Raw genomic sequence first — 24,534 nt, 5'->3', positions numbered from 1 at the left:
CAGTGTGTTAGTTGGGTGGCCTAGTTTTCTCCGTGTTCATTAAAGAACATTTGGTTATTGCACCTGCTGTTGCCTGCGCTTGACTTCACACTCCGACACCCAGGCCTTACACAGGTAGGCTAGTTGAGAACAAGTTCTCATTTGCAACTACAACCTGGCCAAGATAAAGCAAAGCAATTCGACACACACAACAACACAGAGTTACTCAAGGAATAAACAAAACATACAGTCAATAATACAGTAGAACAAAAGAAAACAAAAAGTATATATACAGTGAGTGCAAATGAGGTAAGATAAGGGAGTTAAGGCAATAAAATAGGCCATGGTGGCGAAGTAATTACAATATAGCAATTAAACACTGGAATGGTAGATGTGCAGAAGATGAATGTGCAAGTAGAGATACTGGGGTGCGAAGGAGCAAGATAAATTAATAAATACAGTATGGGGATGAGGTAGGTAGATAGATGGGCTGTTTACAGATGGGCTATGTACAGGTGCAGTGATCTGTGAGCTGCTCTGACAGCTGGTGCTTACAACTAGTGAAGGAGGTAAGAGTCTCCAGCTTCAGAGATTTTTGCAGTTCGTTCCAGTCATTGGTAGCAGAGAACTGAAAGGAGAGACGACAAAAGGAGGAATTGGATTTGGGGGTGACCAGTGAGATATACCTGCTGGAGCGTGTGCTACGGGTGGGTGCTGCTATGGTGACCAGTGAGCTGAGATAAGGCGGGGCTTTACCTAGCAGAGACTTGTAGTTAACCTGTAGCCAGTGGGTTTGGCGACGAGTATGAAGCGAGGGCCAACCAACGAGAGCGTACAGGTCGCAATGGTGGGTAGTGTATGGGGCTTTGGTGAAAAAACGGATGGCACTGTGATAGACTGCATCCAGTTTGTTGAGTAGAGTGTTGGAGGCTATTTTATAGATGACATCACCGAAGTCGAGGATTGGTAGGATGGTCAGTTTTACGAGGGTATGTTTGGCAGCATGAGTAAAGGATGCTTTGTTGCGATATAGGAAGCCAATTCTAGATTTAATTTTGGATTGGAGATGCTTAATGTGAGTCTGGAAGGAGAGTTTACAGTCTAACCAGACACCTAGGTATTTGTAGTTGTCCACGTATTCTAAGTCAGAGCCGTCCAGAGTAGTGATGCTGGACGGGCGAGCAGGTGCGGGCAGTGATCGGTTGAAGAGCATGCATTTAGTTTTACTTGCGTTTAAGAGCAGTTGGAGGCCACGGAAGGAGAGTTGTATGGCATTGAAGCTCGTCTGGAGGTTAGTTAACACAGTGTCCAAAGAGGGGCCAGAAGTATACAGAATGGTGTCGTCTGCGTAGAGGTGGATCAGAGAATCACCAGCAGCAAGAGCAACATCATTGATGTATACAGAGAAGAGAGTCGGCCCGAGGATTGAACCCTTTGGCACCCCCATAGAAACAGCCAGAGGTCCGGACAACAGGCCCTCCGATTTGACACACTGAACTCTATCAGAGAAGTAGTTGGTAAACCAGGCGAGGCAGTCATTTGAGAAACCAAGGCTGTCGAGTCTGCCAATAAAAATGGGGTGATTGAAAGAGTCGAAAGCCTTGGCCAGGTCGATGAATACGGCTGCACTGTAATGTCTCTTATCGATGGCGGTTATGATGTCGTTTAGGACCTTGAGCGTGGCTGAGGTGCACCCATGACCAGCTCTGAAACCAGATTGCATAGCGGAGAAGGTACGGTGGGATTCGAAATGGTCGGTAATCTGTTTGTTAACTAGGCTTTTGAAGACATTAGAAAGACAGGGTAGTATAGATATAGGTCTGTAGCAGGAATCTCAGACGATACGAAAGAGAGGTTGAACAGGCTAGTAATAGAGGTTGAACAGGCTAGTAATAGAGGTTGAACAGGCTAGTAATAGGGGTGGAACAGGCTAGTAATAGGGGTTGAACAGGCTAGTAATAGGGGTTGAACAGGCTAGTAATAGGGGTGGAACAGGCTAGTAATAGGGGTTGAACAGGCTAGTAATAGGGGTTGAACAGGCTAGTAATAGGGGTTGAACAGGCTAGTAATAGGGGTTGAACAGGCTAGTAATAGGGGTTGAACAGGCTAGTAATAGGGGTTGAACAGGCTAGTAATAGGGGTTGAACAGGCTAGTAATAGGGGTTGAACAGGCTAGTAATAGGGGTTGAACAGGCTAGTAATAGGGGTGGAACAGGCTAGTAATAGGGGTTGAACAGGCTAGTAATAGGGGTTGAACAGGCTAGTAATAGGGGTTGAACAGGCTAGTAATAGGGGTTGAACAGGCTAGTAATAGGGGTTGAACAGGCTAGTAATAGGGGTTGAACAGGCTAGTAATAGGGGTTGAACAGGCTAGTAATAGGGGTTGAACAGGCTAGTAATAGGGGTTGAACAGGCTAGTAATAGGGGTTGAACAGGCTAGTAATAGGGGTTGAACAGGCTAGTAATAGGGGTTGAACAGGCTAGTAATAGGGGTTGAACAGACTGGTAATAGGGGTTGAACAGGCTAGTAATAGGGGTTGAACAGGCTAGTAATAGGGGTTGAACAGGCTAGTAATAGGGGTTGAACAGGCTAGTAATAGGGGTTGAACAGGCTAGTAATAGGGGTTGAACAGGCTAGTAATAGGGGTTGAACAGGCTAGTAATAGGGGTTGAACAGGCTAGTAATAGGGGTTGAACAGGCTAGTAATAGGGGTTGAACAGGCTAGTAATAGGGGTTGAACAGGCTAGTAATAGGGGTTGAACAGGCTAGTAATAGGGGTTGAACAGGCTAGTAATAGGGGTTGAACAGGCTAGTAATAGGGGTTGAACAGGCTAGTAATAGGGGTTGAACAGGCTAGTAATAGGGGTGGAACAGGCTAGTAATAGGGGTTGAACAGGCTAGTAATAGGGGTTGAACAGGCTAGTAATAGGGGTTGAACAGGCTAGTAATAGGGGTTGAACAGGCTAGTAATAGGGGTTGAACAGGCTAGTAATAGGGGTTGAACAGGCTAGTAATAGGGGTTGAACAGGCTAGTAATAGGGGTTGAACAGGCTAGTAATAGGGGTTGAACAGGCTAGTAATAGGGGTTGAACAGGCTAGTAATAGGGGTTGAACAGGCTAGTAATAGGGGTTGAACAGACTGGTAATAGGGGTTGAACAGGCTAGTAATAGGGGTTGAACAGGCTAGTAATAGGGGTTGAACAGGCTAGTAATAGGGGTTGAACAGGCTAGTAATAGGGGTTGAACAGGCTAGTAATAGGGGTTGAACAGGCTAGTAATAGGGGTTGAACAGGCTAGTAATAGGGGTTGAACAGGCTAGTAATAGGGGTTGAACAGGCTAGTAATAGGGGTTGAACAGGCTAGTAATAGGGGTTGAACAGGCTAGTAATAGGGGTTGAACAGGCTAGTAATAGGGGTGGCAACAATTTTGGCAGATCATTTTAGAAAGAGAGGGTCCATAGCCATCGCTCATCCATATATTTATATGTACATATTCTTATTCATTCCTTTATACTTGTGTGTATAAGGTGGTTGTTGTGAAATTGTTAGATTACTTGTTAGATATTACTGCATGGTCGGAAACAAGCATTTCGCTACACCCGCATTAACATCTGCTAACCATGTGTATGTGACCAATAACATTTGATTTGATATTGTAATGAAATAGCAGGGAGCAGGTCTCGAACCCTCGACCTTCTAGCCCGAAGTCCGGCGCGCTATCGACTGTGCCGCAAAAGCATGCTCGTGCGGCAGAGTCGATTTCCGCGATTATAAACCCAGAGTCGTTACAATATTATTGATTGTATTTTTTACATCAATTATAACAACAGCGAGTAGATGTTTAAACAGCTAAAAGGCCTACACGCTTCCAGGAACCAACACGCTAACGTTAACGTACAACAAAATTATTGGCCAGGGCGAATAAAAATCACTTCCTGTATATAAGATAATAATGCAATACACATAACTGATTAACATAAAATAATAGTCTAGAATTATGCGAGCCGAAATACAGAAAATTCTAGATTATTGGTAATTTCTTATCTGATAATTTATCTCGCTTTCACTGAAAAATAGCTAACTGCGTCCAAATATGCAGTTATGTTTATTTGTACTAATAGCACAAACTCTGAGAGCATCTGTGCAAGCACAGGTGAATGGGCACCCAACATTTTTCTATGTGCTCTCAACTGTCTCCACGTTCGCTCAACATTCCCACCTAGTTTTTGTTGAATTATGAAACGGAAATGACACCATAATATACATACCTCCTCGTGGCTTCCTGCTTAATTATAGCTTTCATGCATGTCCAGAACAGCACGCAGTCGACACTAGTTTACTTGCCATCACTAAACATGGCGGTGCCTTTTGCCCCAAAACACCATAATAAGGGCGAGGCACGGGCGCGCCAGTAGTAGACATGGCGGCTAAGGGGGGTAAGCAAAGAACGCGACGAGTCAGTAGACAAGATGCTAACAGCGGGAATCTACTGAGCGAAACCCGGGTGCAGAGAGAGGAGAAGGCCGGAGAGGAGACCAAAACCCCCGACACACGGACTGAGTGAGTACAGTACCTTTTGCCGGTAATGATAGCTAGCTACAGTTCCATGGGATGCTATTGGGTCAATGCTAACTTAGCTAGCTAATTTTGTCTCACTGCACTGTCAGTGACAAACAACCCATCTGTTGCTAAACGTGAGTCTTGCTTGTGAAACACTGAGCGTGACAGGACGTGTTTTAAGTTAGTTGTATCAGCCAGTCTCGAAGCTAGGTAGCCACAATCAGTAGTTAGCTATCTTCATCTCTGTCACTCGTCTTCAATGTATTTATTCTGTCAGCCGCTGCTTCCGTCTACACTGAGTTTAGGTATAGCCAACAGACTCCTCTGACAAATACACTTTTCTTCTCTGACAGACACAGCTTCTACAGTTGGTCTTGTAACTCAGAGGTCAGTGTGTATTTATTTGTACCTGGAGTTTTACAGCTAGTCTAGTCTGAGACTAGTAGAGTGCATGTTAAGGATGACGTTTTCCAAGTGACGCTCCACACTGCGCATGCTCCGTGTTATGAGCCCCTCTCATCTATATTAGCTGGAGCCCACAGAGATGATCATCAAATCAAATGAAATTGTATTAGTCACATGCGCCGAATACAACAGGTGTAGTAGACCTTACAGTGAAATGCTTACTTACGAGCCCCTAACCAACAATGCAGTTAAAAAAAAAATATGGATAAGAATTAGAGAGAAAAGTAACAAGTAATTAAAGAGCAGCAGTAAAATGACAATAGCGTCAATGTGCGGGGGCACCGGTTAGTTGAGGTAGTATGTACATGTAGGTATAGTTATTACAGTGACTATGTATAGATGACAAAAGAGAGTAGCAGTGGTGTAAAGAGGGGGAGGGGAGGGGGGGGGGGGGCAATGCAAATAGCCTGGGTAGCCATTTGACTAGATGTTCAGGAGTCTTATGGTTTGGGGGTAGAAGCTGTTTAGAAGCCTCTTGGACCTAGACGTGGCGCTCCGGTACAGCTTGCTGTGCGGTAGCAGGGAGAACAGTCTATGACTAGGGTGGCTGGAGTATTTGACCATTTTTAGGGCCTTCCTCTGACACCTCATGGATGGCAGGAAGCTTAGCCCCAGTGATGTACTGGGCCGTTCGCACTTCCCTCTGTAGTGCCCTTGCGGTCAGAGGCCGAGCAGTTGCCATACCAGGCAGTGATGCAACCAGTCAGAATGCTCTCGATGGTGCAGCTGTAGAAACCTTTGAGGATCTGAGGACCCATGCCAAATCTTTTCAGTCTCCTGAGAGGGAATAGGTTTTTTCGTGCCCTCTTCACGACTGTCTTGGTGTGCTTGGACCATGTTATTTGTATTTTTTATTATTATTATATATTTTTTTAGGGGTGGATCATTGTAATTATTCAATTATTCATGATTATTATTTGACCATGCTTGTCACTTATGAACATTTTGAACATCTTGGCATAGTTCTGTTATAATCTCCACCCAGCACAGCCAGAAGAGGACTGGCCACCCCTCATAGCCTGGTTCCTCTAGGTTTCTTCCTAGGTTTTGGCCTTTCTAGGGAGTTTTTCCTAGCCACCGTGCTTCTACACCTGCATTGCTTGCTGTTTGGGGTTTTAGGCTGGGTGTCTGTACAGCACTTCGAGATATTAGCTGATGTACGAAGGGCTATATAAAATAAACTTGATTTGATTTAATTATCTGCATCATTTTCTATCCCCCATATCTTTTTTTGATAAATATATATATACATACATGTACATACCCATACATATTTGTATTTATTTTATTTATTTCACCTTTATTTAATCGGCCATGTATGAATGTTTATGTATGCATATGTATATCACTACTCTGGACGGTTCTGACTTAGAATATGTGGACAACTACAAATACCTAGGTGTCTGGTTACACTGTAAACTCTCCTTTCAGACTCACATTAAGCATCTCCAATCCAAAATTAAATTGAGAATCGGCTTCCTATTTCGCATCAAAGCATCCTTCACTCATGCTGCCAAACATAACCTCGTAAAACTGACCATCCTATCGATCCTCGACTTCGGTGATGTCATTTACAAAATAGCCTCCAACATTCTACTCAAAAAATTGGATGCAGTCTATCACAGTGCCATCCGTTTTGTCACCAAAGCCCCATATACTACCCACCACTGCGACCTGTATGCTCTCGTTGGCTGGCCCTCGCTTCATACTCGTCGCCAAACCCACTGGCTCCAGGTCATCTACAAGTCTCTGCTAGGCAAAGCCCCGCCTTATCTCAGCTCACTGGTCACCATAGCAGCACCCACCCGTAGCACACGCTCCAGCAGGTATATCTCTGGTCACCCTCAAAGCCAATTCTTCCTTTGGCCGCCTCTCCTTTCAGTTCTCTGCTGCCAGTGACTGGAACGAACTGCAAAAATCTCTGAGGCTGGAGACTCTTACCTCCCTCACTAGCTTTAAGCACTAGCTGTCAGAGCAGCTCACAGATCACTGCACCTGTACATAGCCCATCTGTAAACAGCCCATCTGTAAACAGCCCATCTATCTACCTACCTCATCCCCATACTGTATTTATTTATTTATTTATCTTGCTCTTTTGCACCCCAGTATCTCTACTTGCACATTCATCTTCTGCACACCCTACCATTCCAGTGTTTAAATGCTAAATTGTAATTACTTCGCCACCATGGCCTATTTATTGCATTACCTCTCTTATCCTACCTCATTTGCACATGCTGTATATAGATTTTTCTACTGTAATATTGATTGTATGTTTGTTTATTCCATGTGTAACTCTGTGTTGTTGTATGTGTCGAACTGCTTTGCTTTATCTTGGCCAGGTCGCAGTTGCAAATGAGAACTTGTTTTCAACTGGCCTACCTGGTTAAATAAAGGTGAAATAACTCTACCAGTCCTATTTAGGATATCATTCGCAAAAATCATTTTTTAAACATTTCATCGAAAAATACATTTTTTTTATCAATTAGTATATTTGATTTTAACCACAATATTTGTTGTATTATTTGTTCTGTCTTTACAGTTGGATTAAACTGAAATTGCAACCAACTTTCTAAGGCTTGTTTAAAAATTAACAATATTTTGGAGATTATTTCCTTTTCAAACAACCAAAAGTGAGCAGTTGTCATCTGAGTAAAGGGAAAAAGGCCATTCTTGAACATGGGGTGAGACATTCCTACCAATTTACTAGAGAACCAGTTTGGATTTAAGTATAACTGTTGTATGACTGATGCCTTTAGTGAGAGGTCTAATGCTTTAATATTTAATCATTTCTGCCCTCCGAATTCATATTCGTTATATAAATAGCCCCTTTTAATGTTGTTCTGCTTGCCATTCCAAATCAAATTGAATATTTTTGTTCATATAATTGAAATAGATAGCCTCTCCACCCTCTCCGAGCTGGGCATCTCCGGCGCGGCCCACGCTTGGATTGCGTCCTACCTGACAGGTCGCTCCTACCAGGTGGCGTGGCGAGAATCTGTCTCCGCACCACGTGCTCTCACCACTGGTGTCCCCCAGGGCTCTGTTCTAGGCCCTCTCCTATTCTCGCTATACACCAAGTCACTTGGCTCTGTCATATCCTCACATGGTCTCTCCTATCATTGCTATGCAGACGACACACAATTAATCTTCTCCTTTCCCCCCTCTGATAACCAGGTGGTGAATCGCATCTCTGCATGTCTGGCAGACATATCAGTGTGGATGACGGATCACCACCTCAAGCTGAACCTCGGCAAGACGGAGCTGCTCTTCCTCCCGGGGAAGGACTGCCCGTTCCATGATCTCGCCATCACGGTTGACAACTCCATTGTGTCCTCCTCCCAGAGTGCTAAGAACCTTGGCGTGATCCTGGACAACACCCTGTCGTTCTCAACTAACATCAAGGCGGTGACCCGTTCCTGTAGGTTCATGCTCTACAACATTCGCAGAGTACGACCCTGCCTCACGCAGGAAGTGGCGCAGGTCCTAATCCAGGCACTTGTCATCTCCCGTCTGGATTACTGCAACTCGCTGTTGGCTGGGCTCCCTGCCTGTGCCATTAAACCCCTACAACTCATCCAGAACGCCGCAGCCCGTCTGGTGTTCAACTTTCCCAAGTTCTCTCACGTCACCCCGCTCCTCCGCTCTCTCCACTGGCTTCCAGTTGAAGCTCGCATCCGCTACAAGACCATGGTGCTTGCCTACGGAGCTGTGAGGGGAACGGCACCTCCGTACCTTCAGGCTCTGATCAGGCCCTACACCCAAACAAGGGCACTGCGTTCATCCACCTCTGGCCTGCTCGCCTCCCTACCTCTGAGGAAGTACAGTTCCCGCTCAGCCCAGTCAAAACTGTTCGCTGCTCTGGCACCCCAATGGTGGAACAAACTCCCTCACGACGCCAGGTCAGCGGAGTCAATCACCACCTTTCGGAGACACCTGAAACCCCACCTCTTTAAGGAATACCTAGGATAGGATAAAGTAATCCTTCTAACCCCCCCCCTTAAAAGAGTTAGATGCACTATTGTAAAGTGGTTGTTCCACTGGATATCATAAGGTGAATGCACCAATTTGTAAGTCGCTCTGGATAAGAGCGTCTGCTAAATGACTTAAATGTAAATGTAAATGTAAATAGCTGGTCACTAGGTGTAGGCAAAACCATAAGCAAATAGATAAACTGTGATATGACTAAAGAGTTAATCAGGGTGATTTTTCCACAAATAGACAGGTATTTTCCTTTCCATGCTAGCAACATCTTATCTATTTTTTTCTAACTTTCTATAAAAATTTATTGGAGTGAAATCATTTCTTTCTTTTGGGATTTGTTTACCGAGTCCACATCCCCGTCACACCATTTTTATTGGTAAACTACATGGTAATGTAAAATGTGTATTTTTTTTTTACACTTATCATAATTTGGTTTTAATCCAGAGAGGTTAGCAAAAGTATCTAGATCCTCTATGAGGCCGTGGAGGGATTCTAATTGTGGTTTTAAAAGAGAACATGAATCATCAGCGTACAATGACACCTTCTCTTGGATACCTGTAAGTACCAGATTCTCTCTTATGGATCTAGTCTGAATGTCAAGTAAGGCTTCCCTCAGAACGGTGTTCTCCTTTTTAAGTTCATTCACTTCGGTTTCAATCTTACTGACTGTCCCTTTTAGCTTGTTTGTCTCTTTCTCCAATGTCACATCTTTTCATCATTCATCTCGAGGCTTCAACTCTTTTATATCCTTACTGACTAGTTCAACTATACCCAGTTTGTCATTTATTGATTGAACAGATCGGTTTCGACCTTTACCATTCCCAGTGGTGAAAATATTAAATTGTCTGTGTCTGTACAAGAGTCACATTTTCGTTTACTCTCCGTCATGTTTGGGTGTTGCTTGTTTTCGTAATATTTGTAGATACATTTCTCTAGTCTTATGATCTGTTTTGTGTTGATATCCAGATTGAAGGTTATTACCCACCAGATTGTGTGGTGCTAATAATTAGTCTAATTTACCGATATTGAATATTAAGTTTTTATCTTGAGGTGCTCTACATAACAACTTCAGTCCGCCATCTTCCTTCCTGGTATTCTCACGCGCTGGTCTGTTAGTTGGTGATGTGGACACCAAGGAACTTGGAGCTCTCAACCTGCTCCACTGCAGCCCCGTCGATGAGAATGGGGGCATGCTCGGTCCTATTTTTCCTGTAGTCCACAATCATCTCCTTTGTCTTGATCACATTGAGGGAGAGGTTGTTGTCCTGGCACCACACGACCAGGTCTCTGACCTCCTCCCTATAGCCTGTCTCGTCGGTGATCAGGCCTACCACTGTTGTGTCGTTGGCAAATTTAATGATGGTGTTGGAGTCATGCCTGGCCGTGCAGTCATGAGTGAACAGGGAGTACAGGAGGGGACTGAGCACGCACCCCTGAGGTGCCCCTGTGTTGAGGATCAGCGTGGCGGATATGTTGTTACCTACCCTTACCACCTGGGGGCAGCCCATCAGGAAGTCCTGGTTCCAGTTGCAGAGGGAGGTGTTTAGTCCCAGGGTCCTTAGCTTAGTGATGAGCTTTGAGGGCCACTATGGTGTTGAATGCTGAGCTGTAGTCAATGAATAACATTCTCACTTAGGTGTTCCTTTTGTCCACGTGGGAAAGGACCGTGTGGAGCGCAATAAAGATTGCGACGTCTGTGGATCTGTTGGGGCGGTATGGAAATTGGAGTGGGTCTAGTGTTTCTGGGATAATGGTTTTGATGTTTTTTATTTTTATTTCACCTTTATTTAACCAGGTAGGCTAGTTGAGAACAAGTTCTCATTTGCAACTGCGACCTGGCCAAGATAAAGCATAGCAGTGTGAACAGACAACACAGAGTTACACATGGAGTAAACAATAAACAAGTCAATAACATGGTAGAAAAAAAGAGAATCTATATACAATGTGTGCAAAAGGCATGAGGTAGGCAATACATCGAATAATTACAATTTAGCAGATTAACACTGGAGTGATAAATCATCAGATGATCATATGCAAGAAGAGATACTGGTGTGCAAAAGAGCAGAAAAGTAAATAAATAAAAGCAGTATGGGGGGTGAGGTAGGTAAATTGGGTGGGTAGTTTACAGATGGACTATGTACAGCTGCAGCGATCGGTTAGCTGCTCGGATAGCAGATTTTTAAAGTTGTTGAGGGAGATAAAAGTCTCCAACTTCAGAGATTTTTGCAATTCGTTCCAGTCGCAGGCAGCAGAGAACTGGAAGGAAAGGCGTCCAAATGAGGTTTTGGCTTTAGGGATGATCAGTGAGATACACCTGCTGGAGCGCGTGTTGCGGGTGGGTGTAGCCATCGTGACCAGTGAACTGAGATAAGGCGGCACTTTACCTAGCATAGCCTTGTAGATGACCTGGAGCCAGTGGGTCTGACGACGAACATGTAGCGAGGGCCAGCCGACTAGGGCATACAGGTCGCAGTGGTGGGTCGTATAAGGTGCTTTAGTAACAAAACGAATGGCACTGTGATAAACTGCATCCAGTTTGCTGAGTAGAGTATTGGAAGCTATTTTATAGATGACATCGCCGAAGTCGAGGATCGGTAGGATAGTCAGTTTTACTAGGGTAAGTTTGGCGGCGTGAGTGAAGGAGGCTTTGTTGCGGAATAGAAAGCCGATTCTTGCTTTGATTTTGGATTGGAGATGTTTGATATGAGTCTGGAAGGAGAGTTTGCAGTCTAGCCAGACACCTAGGTATTTATAGTTGTCCACATATTCTAGGTCGGAACCGTCCAGGGTGGTGATGCTAGTCGGGCGTGCGGGTGCAGGCAGCGAACGGTTGAAAAGCATGCATTTGGTTTTACTAGCGTTTAAGAGCAGTTGGAGGCCACGGAAGGAGTGTTGTATGGCATTGAAGCTCGTTTGGAGGTTAGATAGCACAGTGTCCAAGGAAGGGCCGGAAGTATATAGAATGGTGTCGTCTGCGTAGAGGTGGATCAGGGAATCGCCCGCAGCAAGAGCAACATCATTGATGTATACAGAGAAAAGAGTCGGAGCTGTGACCAGCCTTTCAAAGCACTTCATGGTTACAGATGTGAGTGCTACTGGTCGGTAGTCTTTTAGGCAGGTTACCTTAGTGTTCTTGGGCACAGGGACTATGGTGGTTTGCTTAAAACAAGTTGGTATTGCGGACTTGGACAGGGAGAGGTTGGAAATGTCAGTGAAGACACTTGCCAGTTGGTCAGCGCATGCTCGCAGTACATGTCCTGGAAATCCGTTTTGCCCTGCGGCCTTGTGATTGTTGACCTGTTTAAAGGTCTTACTCACATCGGCTGGGGAGAGTGTGATCACACAGTCTTCCGGAACAGCTGGTGCTCTCATGCATGTTTCAGTGTTATTTGCCTTGAAGCGAGCATAGAAGTGGTTTAGCTCATCTCGTAGGCTCGTGTCACTGGGCGGCTCTCGGCTGTGCTTCCCTTTGTAGTCTATAATGGTTTGCAAGCCCTGCCACATCCGAGGAGCGTCAGAGCCGGTGTAGTAGGATTTGATCTTAGTCCTGTATTGACGCTTTGCCTGTTTGATGGTTTGTCGGAGGGCTTAGCGGAAGTTCTTATAGGCTTCCGGTCCCGCTCTTTGAAAGTGGCACCTCTAGCCGTTAGCTCAGTGCGGATGCTGCCTGTATTCCATGGCTTCTGGTTGGGGTATGTACTAGAGGTCGACCGATTTTATGATTTTTCAACGCCGATACCGATTATTGGAGGACCAAAAAAGCCGATACCGATTAATCGGCCAATTTAAATAAAAAATAAAAAAATTAAATAAAAAAATATTTGTAATAATGACAATTACAACAATACTGAATGAACACTTATTTTAACTTAATAAAATACATCAATAAAATCAATTTAGCCTCAAATAAATAATGAAACATGTTCAATTTGGTTTAAATAATGCAAAAACAAAGTGTTGGAGAACATGAGAACATATGAAAGCTGGTGGTTCCTTTTAACATGAGTCTTCAATATTCCCAGGTAAGAAGTTTTCGGTTGTAGTTATTATAGGAATTATAGGACTATTTCGCTCTATACCATTTGTATTTCATTAACCTTTGACTGTTGGATGTTCTTATAGGCACTTTAGTATTGCCAGTGTAACAGTATAGCTTCCATCCCTCCTCGCTCCTCCCTGGGCTCGAACCAGGAACACATCGACAACAGACACCCTCGAAGCATCGTTACGCATCGCTCCACAAAATCCGCGGCCCTTGCAGAGCAAGGGGAACAACTACTTCGAGGTCTCATAGCGAGTGACGTAACCGATTGAAACGCTATTAGCGCACACCCCGCTAACTAGCTAGCCATTTCACATCGGTTACACCAGCCTAATCTCGGGATTTGATAGGCTTGAAGTCATAAACAGCTCAATGCTTGAAGCACAGCGAAGAGCTGCTGGCAAACGCACGAAAGTGCTGTTTGAATGAATGGCTTACGAGCCTGCTGCTGCCTACCACCGCTCAGTCAGACTGCTCTATCAAATATCAAATCAGTGACTTAATTATAACATAACACACAGAAATACGAGCCTTAGGTCATTAATATGGTCAAATCCGGAAACTATCATTTCGGGAAAAAAAATGTTTATTCTTTCAGTGAAATACGGAACCGTTCCAGGTAGCATCACTAATTCTGGCAAATTAGTTCGCAACGAGCCAGGCGGCCCAAACTGCTGTATATACCCTGACTCTGTTGCACAGAACGCAGGAGAAGTGACACAATTTCCCTAGTTTAATATTGCCTGCTAACCTGGATTTCTTTGAACTAAATATGCAGGTTTAAAAAATATACTTCTGTGTATTGATTTTAAGAAAGGCATTGATGTTTATGGTTAGGTACATTCGTGCAACGATTGTGCTTTTTTCGCAAATGCGCTTTTGTTAAATCATCCCCCGTTTGGCGAAGTTGGCTGTCTTTGTTAGGAAGAAATAGTCTTCACATAGTTCGCAACGAGCCAGGTGGCCCAAACTGCTGTATATACCCTGACTCTGTTGCACAGAACGCAGGAGAAGTGACACAATTTCCCTAGTTAAAATAAATGTATGTTAGCAGGCAATATTAACTAAATATGCAGATTAAAAAATATATACTTGTGTATTGATTTTCAGAAAGGCATTGATGTTTATGGTTAGGTACATGCTGGTGCAACGACAGTGCTTTTTTTCGCGAATGCGCTTGTTAAATCACCCGTTTGGCGAAGTAGGCTATGATTCAATGATAAATTTAACAGGCACCGCATCGATTATATGCAACGCAGGACAAGCTTGATAAACTAGTAATATCATCAACCATGTGTAGTTAACTAGTAATTATTTTAAGATTGATTGTTTTTTATAAGATACGTTTAACGCTAGCTAGCACCTTACCTTGGCTCCTTGCTGCACTCGCATAACAGGTAGTCAGCCTGCCACGCAGTCTCCTCGTGGAGTGCAATGTAATCGGCCATGATCAGTGTCCAAAAATGCAGATTACCGATTGTTATGAAAACTTGAAATCGGCCATTCCGATTAATCGGTCAACCTCTAGTATGTACGTACAGTCACTGTGGGGACGACGTCATCGATGCACTTATTGATGAAGCCAATGATTGATGTGGTGTACTCCTCAATGCCATCGGAGGAATCCCGGAACATGTTGCAGTCTGTGCTAGCAAAACAGTCCTGTAGCTTAGCATCTGCTTCTAGTTACTGGTGCTTCCTGCTTTAATTTTTGCTTGTAAGCCAGAATCAGGAAGATAGAATTAAGATTTGCCAAATTTAGGGCAAGGGAGAGCTTTGTATGCGTCTCTGTGTGTGGAGTACAGGTGGTCCAGAGTTATTTTCCCTCTGGTTGCACATTTCCCTGCATTAAAGTCCCTGGCTACTAGGAGCGCCACCTGGGTGAGGGTTTTCTTGTTTGCTTTTGGCGGAATACAACTCATTCAATGCTGTCTTAGCGCCAGCCTCTGACTGTGGTGGTATATAAACAGCTACGAGGAATAGAGATGAAAACTCTCTCGGTCGGTAGTGTGGTCTACAGCTTATCATGAGACACTCTACCTCTGGCGAGCAATAGCTCAAGACTTCCTTAGATATCGTGCACCAGCTGTTATTTACAAAAATACATTGTCCGCCACCCCTTGTCTTAACAGACGCCGCTGTTCTATCCTGCCGGTACATCGTATAACAGCCAGCTAGCTGTATGTTGATATTGTTGTCGTTCAGCCACGACTCCGTGAAGCATAAGATGTTTGTTTTTTGAATGTCCCATTGGTAGTTTAATCTTCCGCTTAACTCGTCAATTTTATTTTCCAAAGATTGCACGTTTGCTAGCAGAATGGAGGGAGGTGGGTGTTTATTCGATCGCCTACGAATTCTCAGAAGGCAGCCCTCCCTTCGGCACCTCTTTCTCTTCACGCAGATCACAGGGATTGGGGCCTGTTCCCGAGGAAGCAGTATATCCTTCCTCGAGTTGTGCTAGTCCGTGGTAGTCCGTGGTAATCGCTGTCCTGATGTCTGGAAGTTCGTTTCGGTAATAGGAGACGGTAGCGGAAACATTATGTACAAAAATAAGTTGCAAATAAACAAACAAAAAGACACGGCCGGAGGCACCTAAAACGTCTGCCTTCTTCTCCTGCTCCATCTTCTCCCGGTACGACACGTCTGTGTCTGTCTGTCTGTGTCTCTGTCTGTCTGTCTGTCTGTGTGTCTGTCTGTGTGTCGATACCTTTGCAGAGTCGCTGCTCTGTGGGTCTGGTGGAGGGTAGCTGTATTAGGACTCACTCTCTCTCTGTCTGTGCGTATGTGTAGGTGTGTCAGTAGAGGAGGCCAGGTGTGGGCTCCTGAAGGTTCCACGGCATTTAAATGTCTCCTGTCAGCCCGGTTCTGTGCAGCGTTGCTTAGCAACATCTCTGACTGTGACGAGACCTACAACTACTGGGAGCCGGTGAGTAATAATAATGCAATAATATTTATTTGGGTGGTGCTTATATTTGTCCTGTTACTCACACGTGTGTAATGGAAATGTGTATTTTTGCATATCCCAACTCCCCATGAGACATTGTAGGCTGTCATTGTAAATAAGAATTTGTTCTTAACTGACTTTCCTAGTTAAAGGTAAAATATTTATATATTTTTAAAGTCACCCGCAGGGAGCGGGGTCACGGCCACCCTTGGAGCAATTAGGATGAAGTGCCTTGCTCAAGGGCACAGTGGCAGATTTTTTTTTCTTTTCTTCTTCATCTTGTTGGTTCTGGTATTCGAACCAGCAACCTTTCGGTTACTGGCCCAACCCTCTAACCTCAAAGCTACATGATGCCGCTGACATCAGTGCGCGACCAACACATGTTTTAAGTAGGCTTCGGCGGTATCTAGATTGTCATAACTTCATACCAAACTTGTGCCGTACTGGGATATTTGGTAATGCCGGCACTGAACACAAGGGGCGCTGTTTTCAAACCTTTCTCTGTAGTCCAAATGCTTTCAAGTACATGTACAATCCCATAGAGAATGCTAACTTAATGCTAACAATCACATTGCAAACATTTTATACGGTCTTTGACCTAAACTATACAAGTAACTCAAAAATGCTACGCACAGTTTGCTGCAAAAATCAAATATTAGACATCAAGGCTCGTGATCCTGGAGGGGATTCTCTTACCACTTAGCCTTATAACTCACTAGCTACTAAATTATCAAACCAAATGCACTGCCGAGCATTTACATTGCAGGCATCACATTTTTATGTCACATGCACAAGTACAATGAAATGCCTTTCTGGCAAGCTGTAACCCCAACGATGCAGTAGTCAATAACAATGTAATACCAAAAATAACAAGGTAGAACAAAAACACAAGATATAAGAAGAGCACGGCAAAGTAAGTAAGCATACTGTATACAGGGTCAGTTCAGTACCATATTTACAGATGGAGGTAGGAACTAATGGGGATCCATAATAAACCCCAGGAAGAGTAGCTGCTGCCTTGGCAGGAACTAATGGGGATCCATAATAAACCCCAGGAAGAGTAGCTGCTGCCTTGGCAGGAACTAATGGGGATCTATAATAAATCCCAGGAAGAGTAGCTGCTGCCTTGACAGGAACTAATGGGGATCCATAATAAACCCCAGGAAGAGTAGCTGCTACCTTGGCAGGAACTAATGGGGATCCATAATAAACCCCAGGAAGAGTAGCTGCTGCTTTGGCAGGAACTAATGGGGATCCATAATAAACCCCAGGAAGAGTAGCTGCTGCTTTGGCAGGAACTAATGGGGATCCATAATAAACCGCAGGAAGAGTAGCTGCTGCCTTGGCAGGAACTAATGGGGATCCATAATAAACCCCAGGAAGAGTAGCTGCTGCCTTGGCAGGAACTAATGGGGATCCATAATAAACCCCAGGAAGAGTAGCTGCTGCCTTGGCAGGAACTAATGGGGATCCATAATAAACCCCAGGAAGAGTAGCTGCTGCCTTGGCAGGAACTAATGGGGATCTATAATAAATCCCAGGAAGAGTAGCTGCTGCCTTGACAGGAACTAATGGGGATCCATAATAAACCCCAGGAAGAGTAGCTGCTACCTTGGCAGGAACTAATGGGGATCCATAATAAACCCCAGGAAGAGTAGCTGCTGCTTTGGCAGGAACTAATGGGGATCCATAATAAACCCCAGGAAGAGTAGCTGCTGCTTTGGCAGGAACTAATGGGGATCCATAATAAACCGCAGGAAGAGTAGCTGCTGCCTTGGCAGGAACTAATGGGGATCCATAATAAACCCCAGGAAGAGTAGCTGCTGCTTTGGCAGGAACTAATGGGGATCCATAATAAACCCCAGGAAGAGTAGCTGCTGCTTTGGCAGGAACTAATGGGGATCCATAATAAACCGCAGGAAGAGTAGCTGCTGCCTTGGCAGGAACTAATGGGGATCCATAATAAACCCCAGGAAGAGTAGCTGCTGCCTTGGCAGGAACTAATGGGGATCCATAATAAACCCCAGGAAGAGTAGCTGCTGCCTTGGCAGGAACTAATGGGGATCCATAATAAACCCCAGGAAGAGTAGCTGCTGCTTTGGCAGGAACTAATGGGGATCCATAATAAACCCCAGGAAGAGTAGCTGCTGCTTTGGCAGGAACTAATGGGGATCCATAATAAACCCCAGGAAGAGTAGCTGCTGCCTTGGCAGGAACTAATGGGGATCCATAATAAACCCCAGGAAGAGTAGCTGCTGCTTTGGCAGGAACTAATGGGGATCCACTATGAATACAAATAGAAACCTTCACCCCAGTCTGAGGTTCTGAGTGCACCGGAGCAGGTTTTCATCAAGGACCTCTCTGCACTTTGTTCCGTTCATCTTTCCCTCGATCCTGACTAGTCTCCCAGTCCCTGCCACTGAAAAACATCCTCACAGCATGATGCTGCCACCACCATGCTCCACCATAGGGATGGTGCCAGGTTTCCTCCAGACATGATGCTTGGCATTCAGGCCAAAGAGTTCAATCTTGGTTTCATCAGATCACAGAATCTTGTTTCTCATGGTTCGAGAGACCTTTAGGTGCTTTTTGGCAAATTCCAAGTAGGCTGTTGTGCCTTTTACTGAGGAGTGGCTTCCATCTGGCCACTCTACCATAAAGGCCTGATTGGTGGAGTGCTGCAGAGATGGTTGTCCTTCTGGAAGGTTCTCCCATCTCCACAGAGGAACACTGGAGCTGTCAGTGACCAAGGCCCGATTGCTCAGTTTGGCTGGGCAGCCAGCTCGAGGAAGAGCCTTGGTGGTTCCAAACTTCATCCACTTATATAGACAGGTGGGTATATTTCCAAATCATGTCCAATCAATAGAATTTACCACAGGTGGACTCCAATCAAGTTGTAGAAACATCTCAAGGATGATCAATGGAAACAGGATGCACCTGAACTCAATTTCGAGTCTCATTGTAAAGGGTCTGAATACTTATGTAAATAAGGTATTTCTGTTTTTTATTTTTAATACGTTTGCTAAAATTTCTCAACCTGTTTTCGCTTTGTTATTATGGGGTATTGTGTGTGGATTGTTGAGGGGGAAAAAATAATTTATTCAATTTTAGAATAAGGCTGTAACGTAACAAAAGTCAATGGGTCTGAATGCTTCCCCGAATGCACTGTAACTTAAAAGCATGTGTGACATGTATTGGGGTGCACAATTGTGTATTGACTTATTAAACCAATAGAAGTATCTTAAAATGTATTTTTAAACCCACAGGCATTCAGTGCAGAGACCTTAAAACCGGTGTAATGTGTGCTCTCCGTCTGGTCTTGGTCAGTACCTGTGTTGCAGCATTCTGTAGGGTTTGCATTTAACCAATGGCTTTCTTGGGTAGACCAGACAGGAGAGCATTACAGTAGTCAAGCCTGCTTGTAATAAAAGCATGGATGAGTCTCTCTGTATCAGCCTGAGAGAGAAACGGCCACACCGTGGCAATGTTCCTCAGGTGGTAAAAAGCTGTTGTCACAGTCCTGATGTGGGATTCCAAACTGAGTTCAGAATCTTAAATAACAGCTTTTACCTCTTATCTATATTTCCCATGAATTATAATGTGTTAGATTCTCTCTGTGCTTTGACTCCAATAAGTACCTCGGTCTTGTCTTGATTTAGCTGGAGGAAGTTGTGAGCCATCCAACTATTTCAAATCACTAATACAGTCTAATAATTTATCTGTGTAGCTAAAATACTCTGGTGGCAGAACAAAAAAGCATGGTGCTTTCTGATAACGCTGCCAAGGGGTAACATACGCTCTATTTAGCCACTTTAGTTGTGATATAAACCTTATCAAAACAGTTAGGCCTATGGGCTAGGCCACGTGTGTGTGTGTGATTATGATTTTAATACTTTGCAAAAAAAAGGCGTGCTGTTTCTTGCCTTAGACTCCACACGCTGGACAACATTCACAGGTGATAATACATCATTCACAGGTCATAATACATCATTCACAGGTGATAATACATCATTTACAGGTGATAATACATCATTCACAGGTGATAATACATCATTCACAGGTGATAATACATCATTCACAGGTGATAATACATCATTCACAGGTCATAATACATCATTCACAGGTGATAATACATCATTTACAGGTCATAATGTTGTCACCCATCAGTCTATTCTTCGTTTAATCTTGTCTGTACATATACCAAAGTAATATATGTGTGAAACTAGTTCTGATTTAGAATGGGCCATTATAATTCACCTGTTGGAACAGGAACTTCTCTGTGGATGTGTTGAAGAATAAGAGTATCAACTCGAAGGTCCTAAGACATAATAGCTGGATGCCTCCTCTGTCATAGCAGATGTATTCAGCCGTCCACCTACTCTCAGTACTCCGTCTTGCAGAATTGGACCCAACCTGTAGGTGTGACAGTTTGGAATCAAACGTAGAGGGAACCACCTAAATTTGTCCAGTAGAAAGCCTTGTTCTCTCTCCCTCTCTCATGTGATAATGTCCTGTTCTGTAGATGCACTTCTTGCTGTATGGCTATGGGATGCAGACGTGGGAGTATTCCCCGCTTAACGCCATCCGTTCCTACGGTTACCTGTGGCTGCACGCCCTCCCCGCCTCACTACACTCTCACATCCTACAGACCAACAAGGTAACACAGACACACACACACACACACACACAGTATTGTATAACTAACCTTGTGGGGGGGGACACAATTCATTTGCATTCCCTTAAACCTATCCCTAGCTCCTAAAACGAACCCTAGCTTCTAATACTAACCCTAGCTCCTAAAACTAATCCTAGCCCCTAACACTAGCTCCTAAAACTAACCCTAGCTCTTAACCCTATAACTAACCCTAGCTCCTAAAACTGACCCTAGCTCATAAAACTAATCCTAGCCCCTAACCCTAGCTCCTAACCCTAGCTCCTAAAACTAACCCCATAACTAACCCTAGCTCCTAAAACTAACCCTAGCTCCTAAAACTAACTCTATACCTAATTCTGACCCCAACCCTAGCTCCTAACCCTAGCTCCTAACCCTAGCTCCTAAAACTAACCCTAGCTCCTAAAACTAGCTCCTAGCTCCTAAAACTAATCCTAGCTCCTAAAACTAACCCTAGCTCCTGACCCTAGCTCCTAAAACTAACCCTAGCTCCTGACCCTAGCTCCTAAAACTAACCCTAGCTCCTGACCCTAGCTCCTAGCTCCTAAAACTAACCCTAGCTCCTAACTCTAGCTCCTAAAACTAATCCTAGCTCCTAACCCTAGCTCCTAAAACTAACCCTAGCTCCTAACCCTAGCTCCTAAAACGAACCCTAGCTCCTAACCCTAGCTCTTAGCTCCTAAACTTTAGTTCCTAAAACTAGCTCCTAACCCTGTACCTAATTCTAACCTTAACACTAAACCCCCTAGAAATAGCATTTGACCTCGTAGGGACTAACAAAATGTCCCCAGTTAGTCAAATGTTTGTTCGTTTACTATTCTTGTGGGGACTTCTGGTTTTCAAGTATAGTTAAACACATCCACACACACACACACAGAGTTGTGGTTATGTGATGTTTATGTGATTATGTGATGTTTATGTGGTTGTGTGATGTTGAGGTTGTGACGTTGTGTTTTAGGTGCTGGTGTTTTACTTTGTGCGCTGTGTCCTGGCCTTCTCCTGCTGCATCTGTGAACTCTACTTCTACAAGTCAGTATCTGTCCCTCCTCGTGTGTGTGTGTGTCAGTCTCTTATTTTGAATACACACCGATTTCTATCTTTAGTGTGTGTGTGTGTGTGTGTGTGTGTGTGTGTGTGTGTGTGTGTGTGTGTGTGTGTGTGTGTGTGTGTGTGTGTGTGTGTGTGTGTGTGTGTGTGTGTGTGTGTGTGTGTGTTGCAGGGCGGTGTGTAAGAAGTTTGGGCTGCATGTGGGTCGTCTGATGCTGGCCTTCCTCCTCCTGAGCTCTGGAATGTTCTGCTCCTCAGCAGGTGGGTGCTACTCCTCTCCCTCCCTCCCCTCCATCTCTCTTCCTCCCCTCTTCCTCCCTCCTTCCCTTTCTCCATCTCTCACTCCTCTTCCCTCCATCTCTCTCCCTCTCCTCTGTCTCTCCCTCTCTGCCTGTCACAAATACAATTGTATTTTATTTGATTGGCTTGGGCTAGTGTAAGAGTGGGGTTTGGGCCTGTTTGCCTGCTCACGGTCTGGGCGTATGTGTGACTTTCATGTTGAGGCCCTCTTTGCGGGAGTGGGGGGCATGGGGTGGGCAGGAGTGGCATAGGTCTGATCTGAGGGGGCCTAAATGGGGTGTGGGCATGGTCGACTAGCCGGCACCTCGCCTAAACAGGTGTTCCACTCCGCTAACCAGCACCTCGCCTAAACAGGTGTTCCACTCTGCTTGCCGGCACCTCGCCTAAACAGGTGTTCCACTCCGCTAACCAGCACCTCGCCTAAACAGGTGTTCCACTCCGCTAGCCGGCACCTCGCCTAAACAGGTGTTCCACTCTGCTAGCCGGCACCTCGCCTAAATAGGTGTTCCACTCCGCTAGCCGGCACCTCGCCTAAACAGGTGTTCCACTCCGCTAACCAGCACCTCGCCTAAACAGGTGTTCCACTCTGCTTGCCGGCACCTCGCCTAAACAGGTGTTCCACTCCGCTAACCAGCACCTCGCCTAAACAGGTGTTCCACTCCGCTAGCCGGCACCTCGCCTAAACAGGTGTTCCACTCCGCTAGCCGGCACCTCGCCTAAACAGGTGTTCCACTCTGCTAGCCGGCACCTCGCCTAAACAGGTGTTCCACTCTGCTAGCCTGCACCTCGCCTAAACAGGTGTTCCACTCTGCTAGCCGGCACCTCGCCTAAACAGGTGTTCCACTCCGCTAGCCTGCACCTCGCCTAAACAGGTGTTCTACTCCGCTAGCCGGCACCTCGCCTAAACAGGTGTTCCACTCCGCTAGCCGGCACCTCGCCTAAACAGGTGTTCCACTCCGCTAGCCGGCACCTCGCCTAAACAGGTGTTCCACTCCGCTAGCCTGCACCTCGCCTAAACAGGTGTTCCACTCCGCTAGCCTGCACCTCGCCTAAACAGGTGTTCCACTCCGCTAGCCGGCACCTCGCCTAAACAGGTGTTCCACTCCGCTAGCCGGCACCTCGCCTAAACAGGTGTTCCACTCCGCTAGCCGGCACCTCGCCTAAACAGGTGTTCCACTCCGCTAGCCTGCACCTCGCCTAAACAGGTGTTCCACTCCGCTAGCCGGCACCTCGCCTAAACAGGTGTTCCACTCTGCTAGCCGGCACCTCGCCTAAACAGATGTCCCACTCCGCTAGCCGGCACCTCGCCTAAACAGGTGTTCCACTCTGCTTGCCGGCACCTCGCCTAAACAGGTGTTCCACTCCGCTAACCAGCACCTCGCCTAAACAGGTGTTCCACTCCGCTAGCCGGCACCTCGCCTAAACAGGTGTTCCACTCCGCTAGCCGGCACCTCGCCTAAACAGGTGTTCCACTCTGCTAGCCGGCACCTCGCCTAAACAGGTGTTCCACTCCGCTAGCCGGCACCTCGCCTAAACAGGTGTTCCACTCCGCTAGCCGGCACCTCGCCTAAACAGGTGTTCCACTCCGCTAGCCTGCACCTCGCCTAAACAGGTGTTCCACTCCGCTAGCCGGCACCTCGCCTAAACAGGTGTTCCACTCTGCTAGCCGGCACCTCGCCTAAACAGGTGTTCCACTCCGCTAGCCGGCACCTCGCCTAAACAGGTGTTCCACTCCGCTAGCCGGCACCTCGCCTAAACAGGTGTTCCACTCCGCTAGCCTGCACCTCGCCTAAACAGGTGTTCTACTCCGCTAGCCGGCACCTCGCCTAAACAGGTGTTCCACTCCGCTAGCCGGCACCTCGCCTAAACAGGTGTTCCACTCCGCTAGCCGGCACCTCGCCTAAACAGGTGTTCCACTCCGCTAGCCTGCACCTCGCCTAAACAGGTGTTCCACTCCGCTAGCCGGCACCTCGCCTAAACAGGTGTTCCACTCCGCTAGCCGGCACCTCGCCTAAACAGGTGTTCCACTCTGCTAGCCGGCACCTCGCCTAAACAGGTGTTCCACTCCGCTAGCCGGCACCTCGCCTAAACAGGTGTTCCACTCCGCTAGCCTGCACCTCGCCTAAACAGATGTCCCACTCCGCTAGCCGGCACCTCGCCTAAATAGGTGTGCGTTTATTTCGGCTCTAGCAGGGTGGAGAGATCACCACTTGTGCGTTGGGGAAAATAGAATAAGCTTTTTCAATCACTCAATCAGTTCTGCTGTGGTGTAGAGGCTATGGTCAGGGTCTGAGGTGGGTTGTTCTGCTGTGGTGTTGAGGCTATGGTCAGGGTCTGGGTTGGACTGTTCTGCTGTGGTGTCGACACTATGGTCAGGGTCTGGGGTGGACTGTTCTGCTGTGATGTGGAGGCTATGGTCAGGGTCTGGGGTGGACTGTTCTGCTGTGGTGTCGAGGCTATGGTCAGGGTCTGGGGTGGACTGTTCTGCTGTGGTGTCGAGGCTATGGTCAGTGTCTGGGGTGGACTGTTCTGCTGTGGTGTCG

General features: G+C 45.8%; 1 protein-coding gene across 2 annotated transcripts in view; it reads left to right on the top strand.

Moving 5' to 3' along the window:
* Window positions 1-4,311: 4,311 nt before the first annotated feature.
* alg9 (ALG9 alpha-1,2-mannosyltransferase) overlaps window positions 4,312-24,534 on the top strand; it is a 52,404-nt gene continuing 32,181 nt past the window's right edge. Inside the window, exons 1-5 of one of the 2 annotated variants that reach the window (XM_071339916.1) lie at window positions 4,312-4,540; window positions 15,819-15,954; window positions 20,495-20,629; window positions 21,603-21,673; window positions 21,864-21,952. In XM_071339916.1, the coding sequence (XP_071196017.1) occupies window positions 4,401-4,540; window positions 15,819-15,954; window positions 20,495-20,629; window positions 21,603-21,673; window positions 21,864-21,952 (571 nt within the window). In that variant the 5' untranslated portion in view covers window positions 4,312-4,400. The remainder of the gene's footprint in view (window positions 4,541-15,818; window positions 15,955-20,494; window positions 20,630-21,602; window positions 21,674-21,863; window positions 21,953-24,534) is intronic. The other variant, XM_071339914.1, reaches the window with a different exon arrangement.

This window comes from Salvelinus alpinus, chromosome 13, assembly GCF_045679555.1.
Source record: "Salvelinus alpinus chromosome 13, SLU_Salpinus.1, whole genome shotgun sequence".
In the NCBI taxonomy this organism is placed as follows: domain Eukaryota; kingdom Metazoa; phylum Chordata; class Actinopteri; order Salmoniformes; family Salmonidae; genus Salvelinus; species Salvelinus alpinus.
The sequence above is the reverse complement of the archived record's forward strand: the minus strand, read 5'-3'. Positions and strand labels throughout refer to the sequence as shown.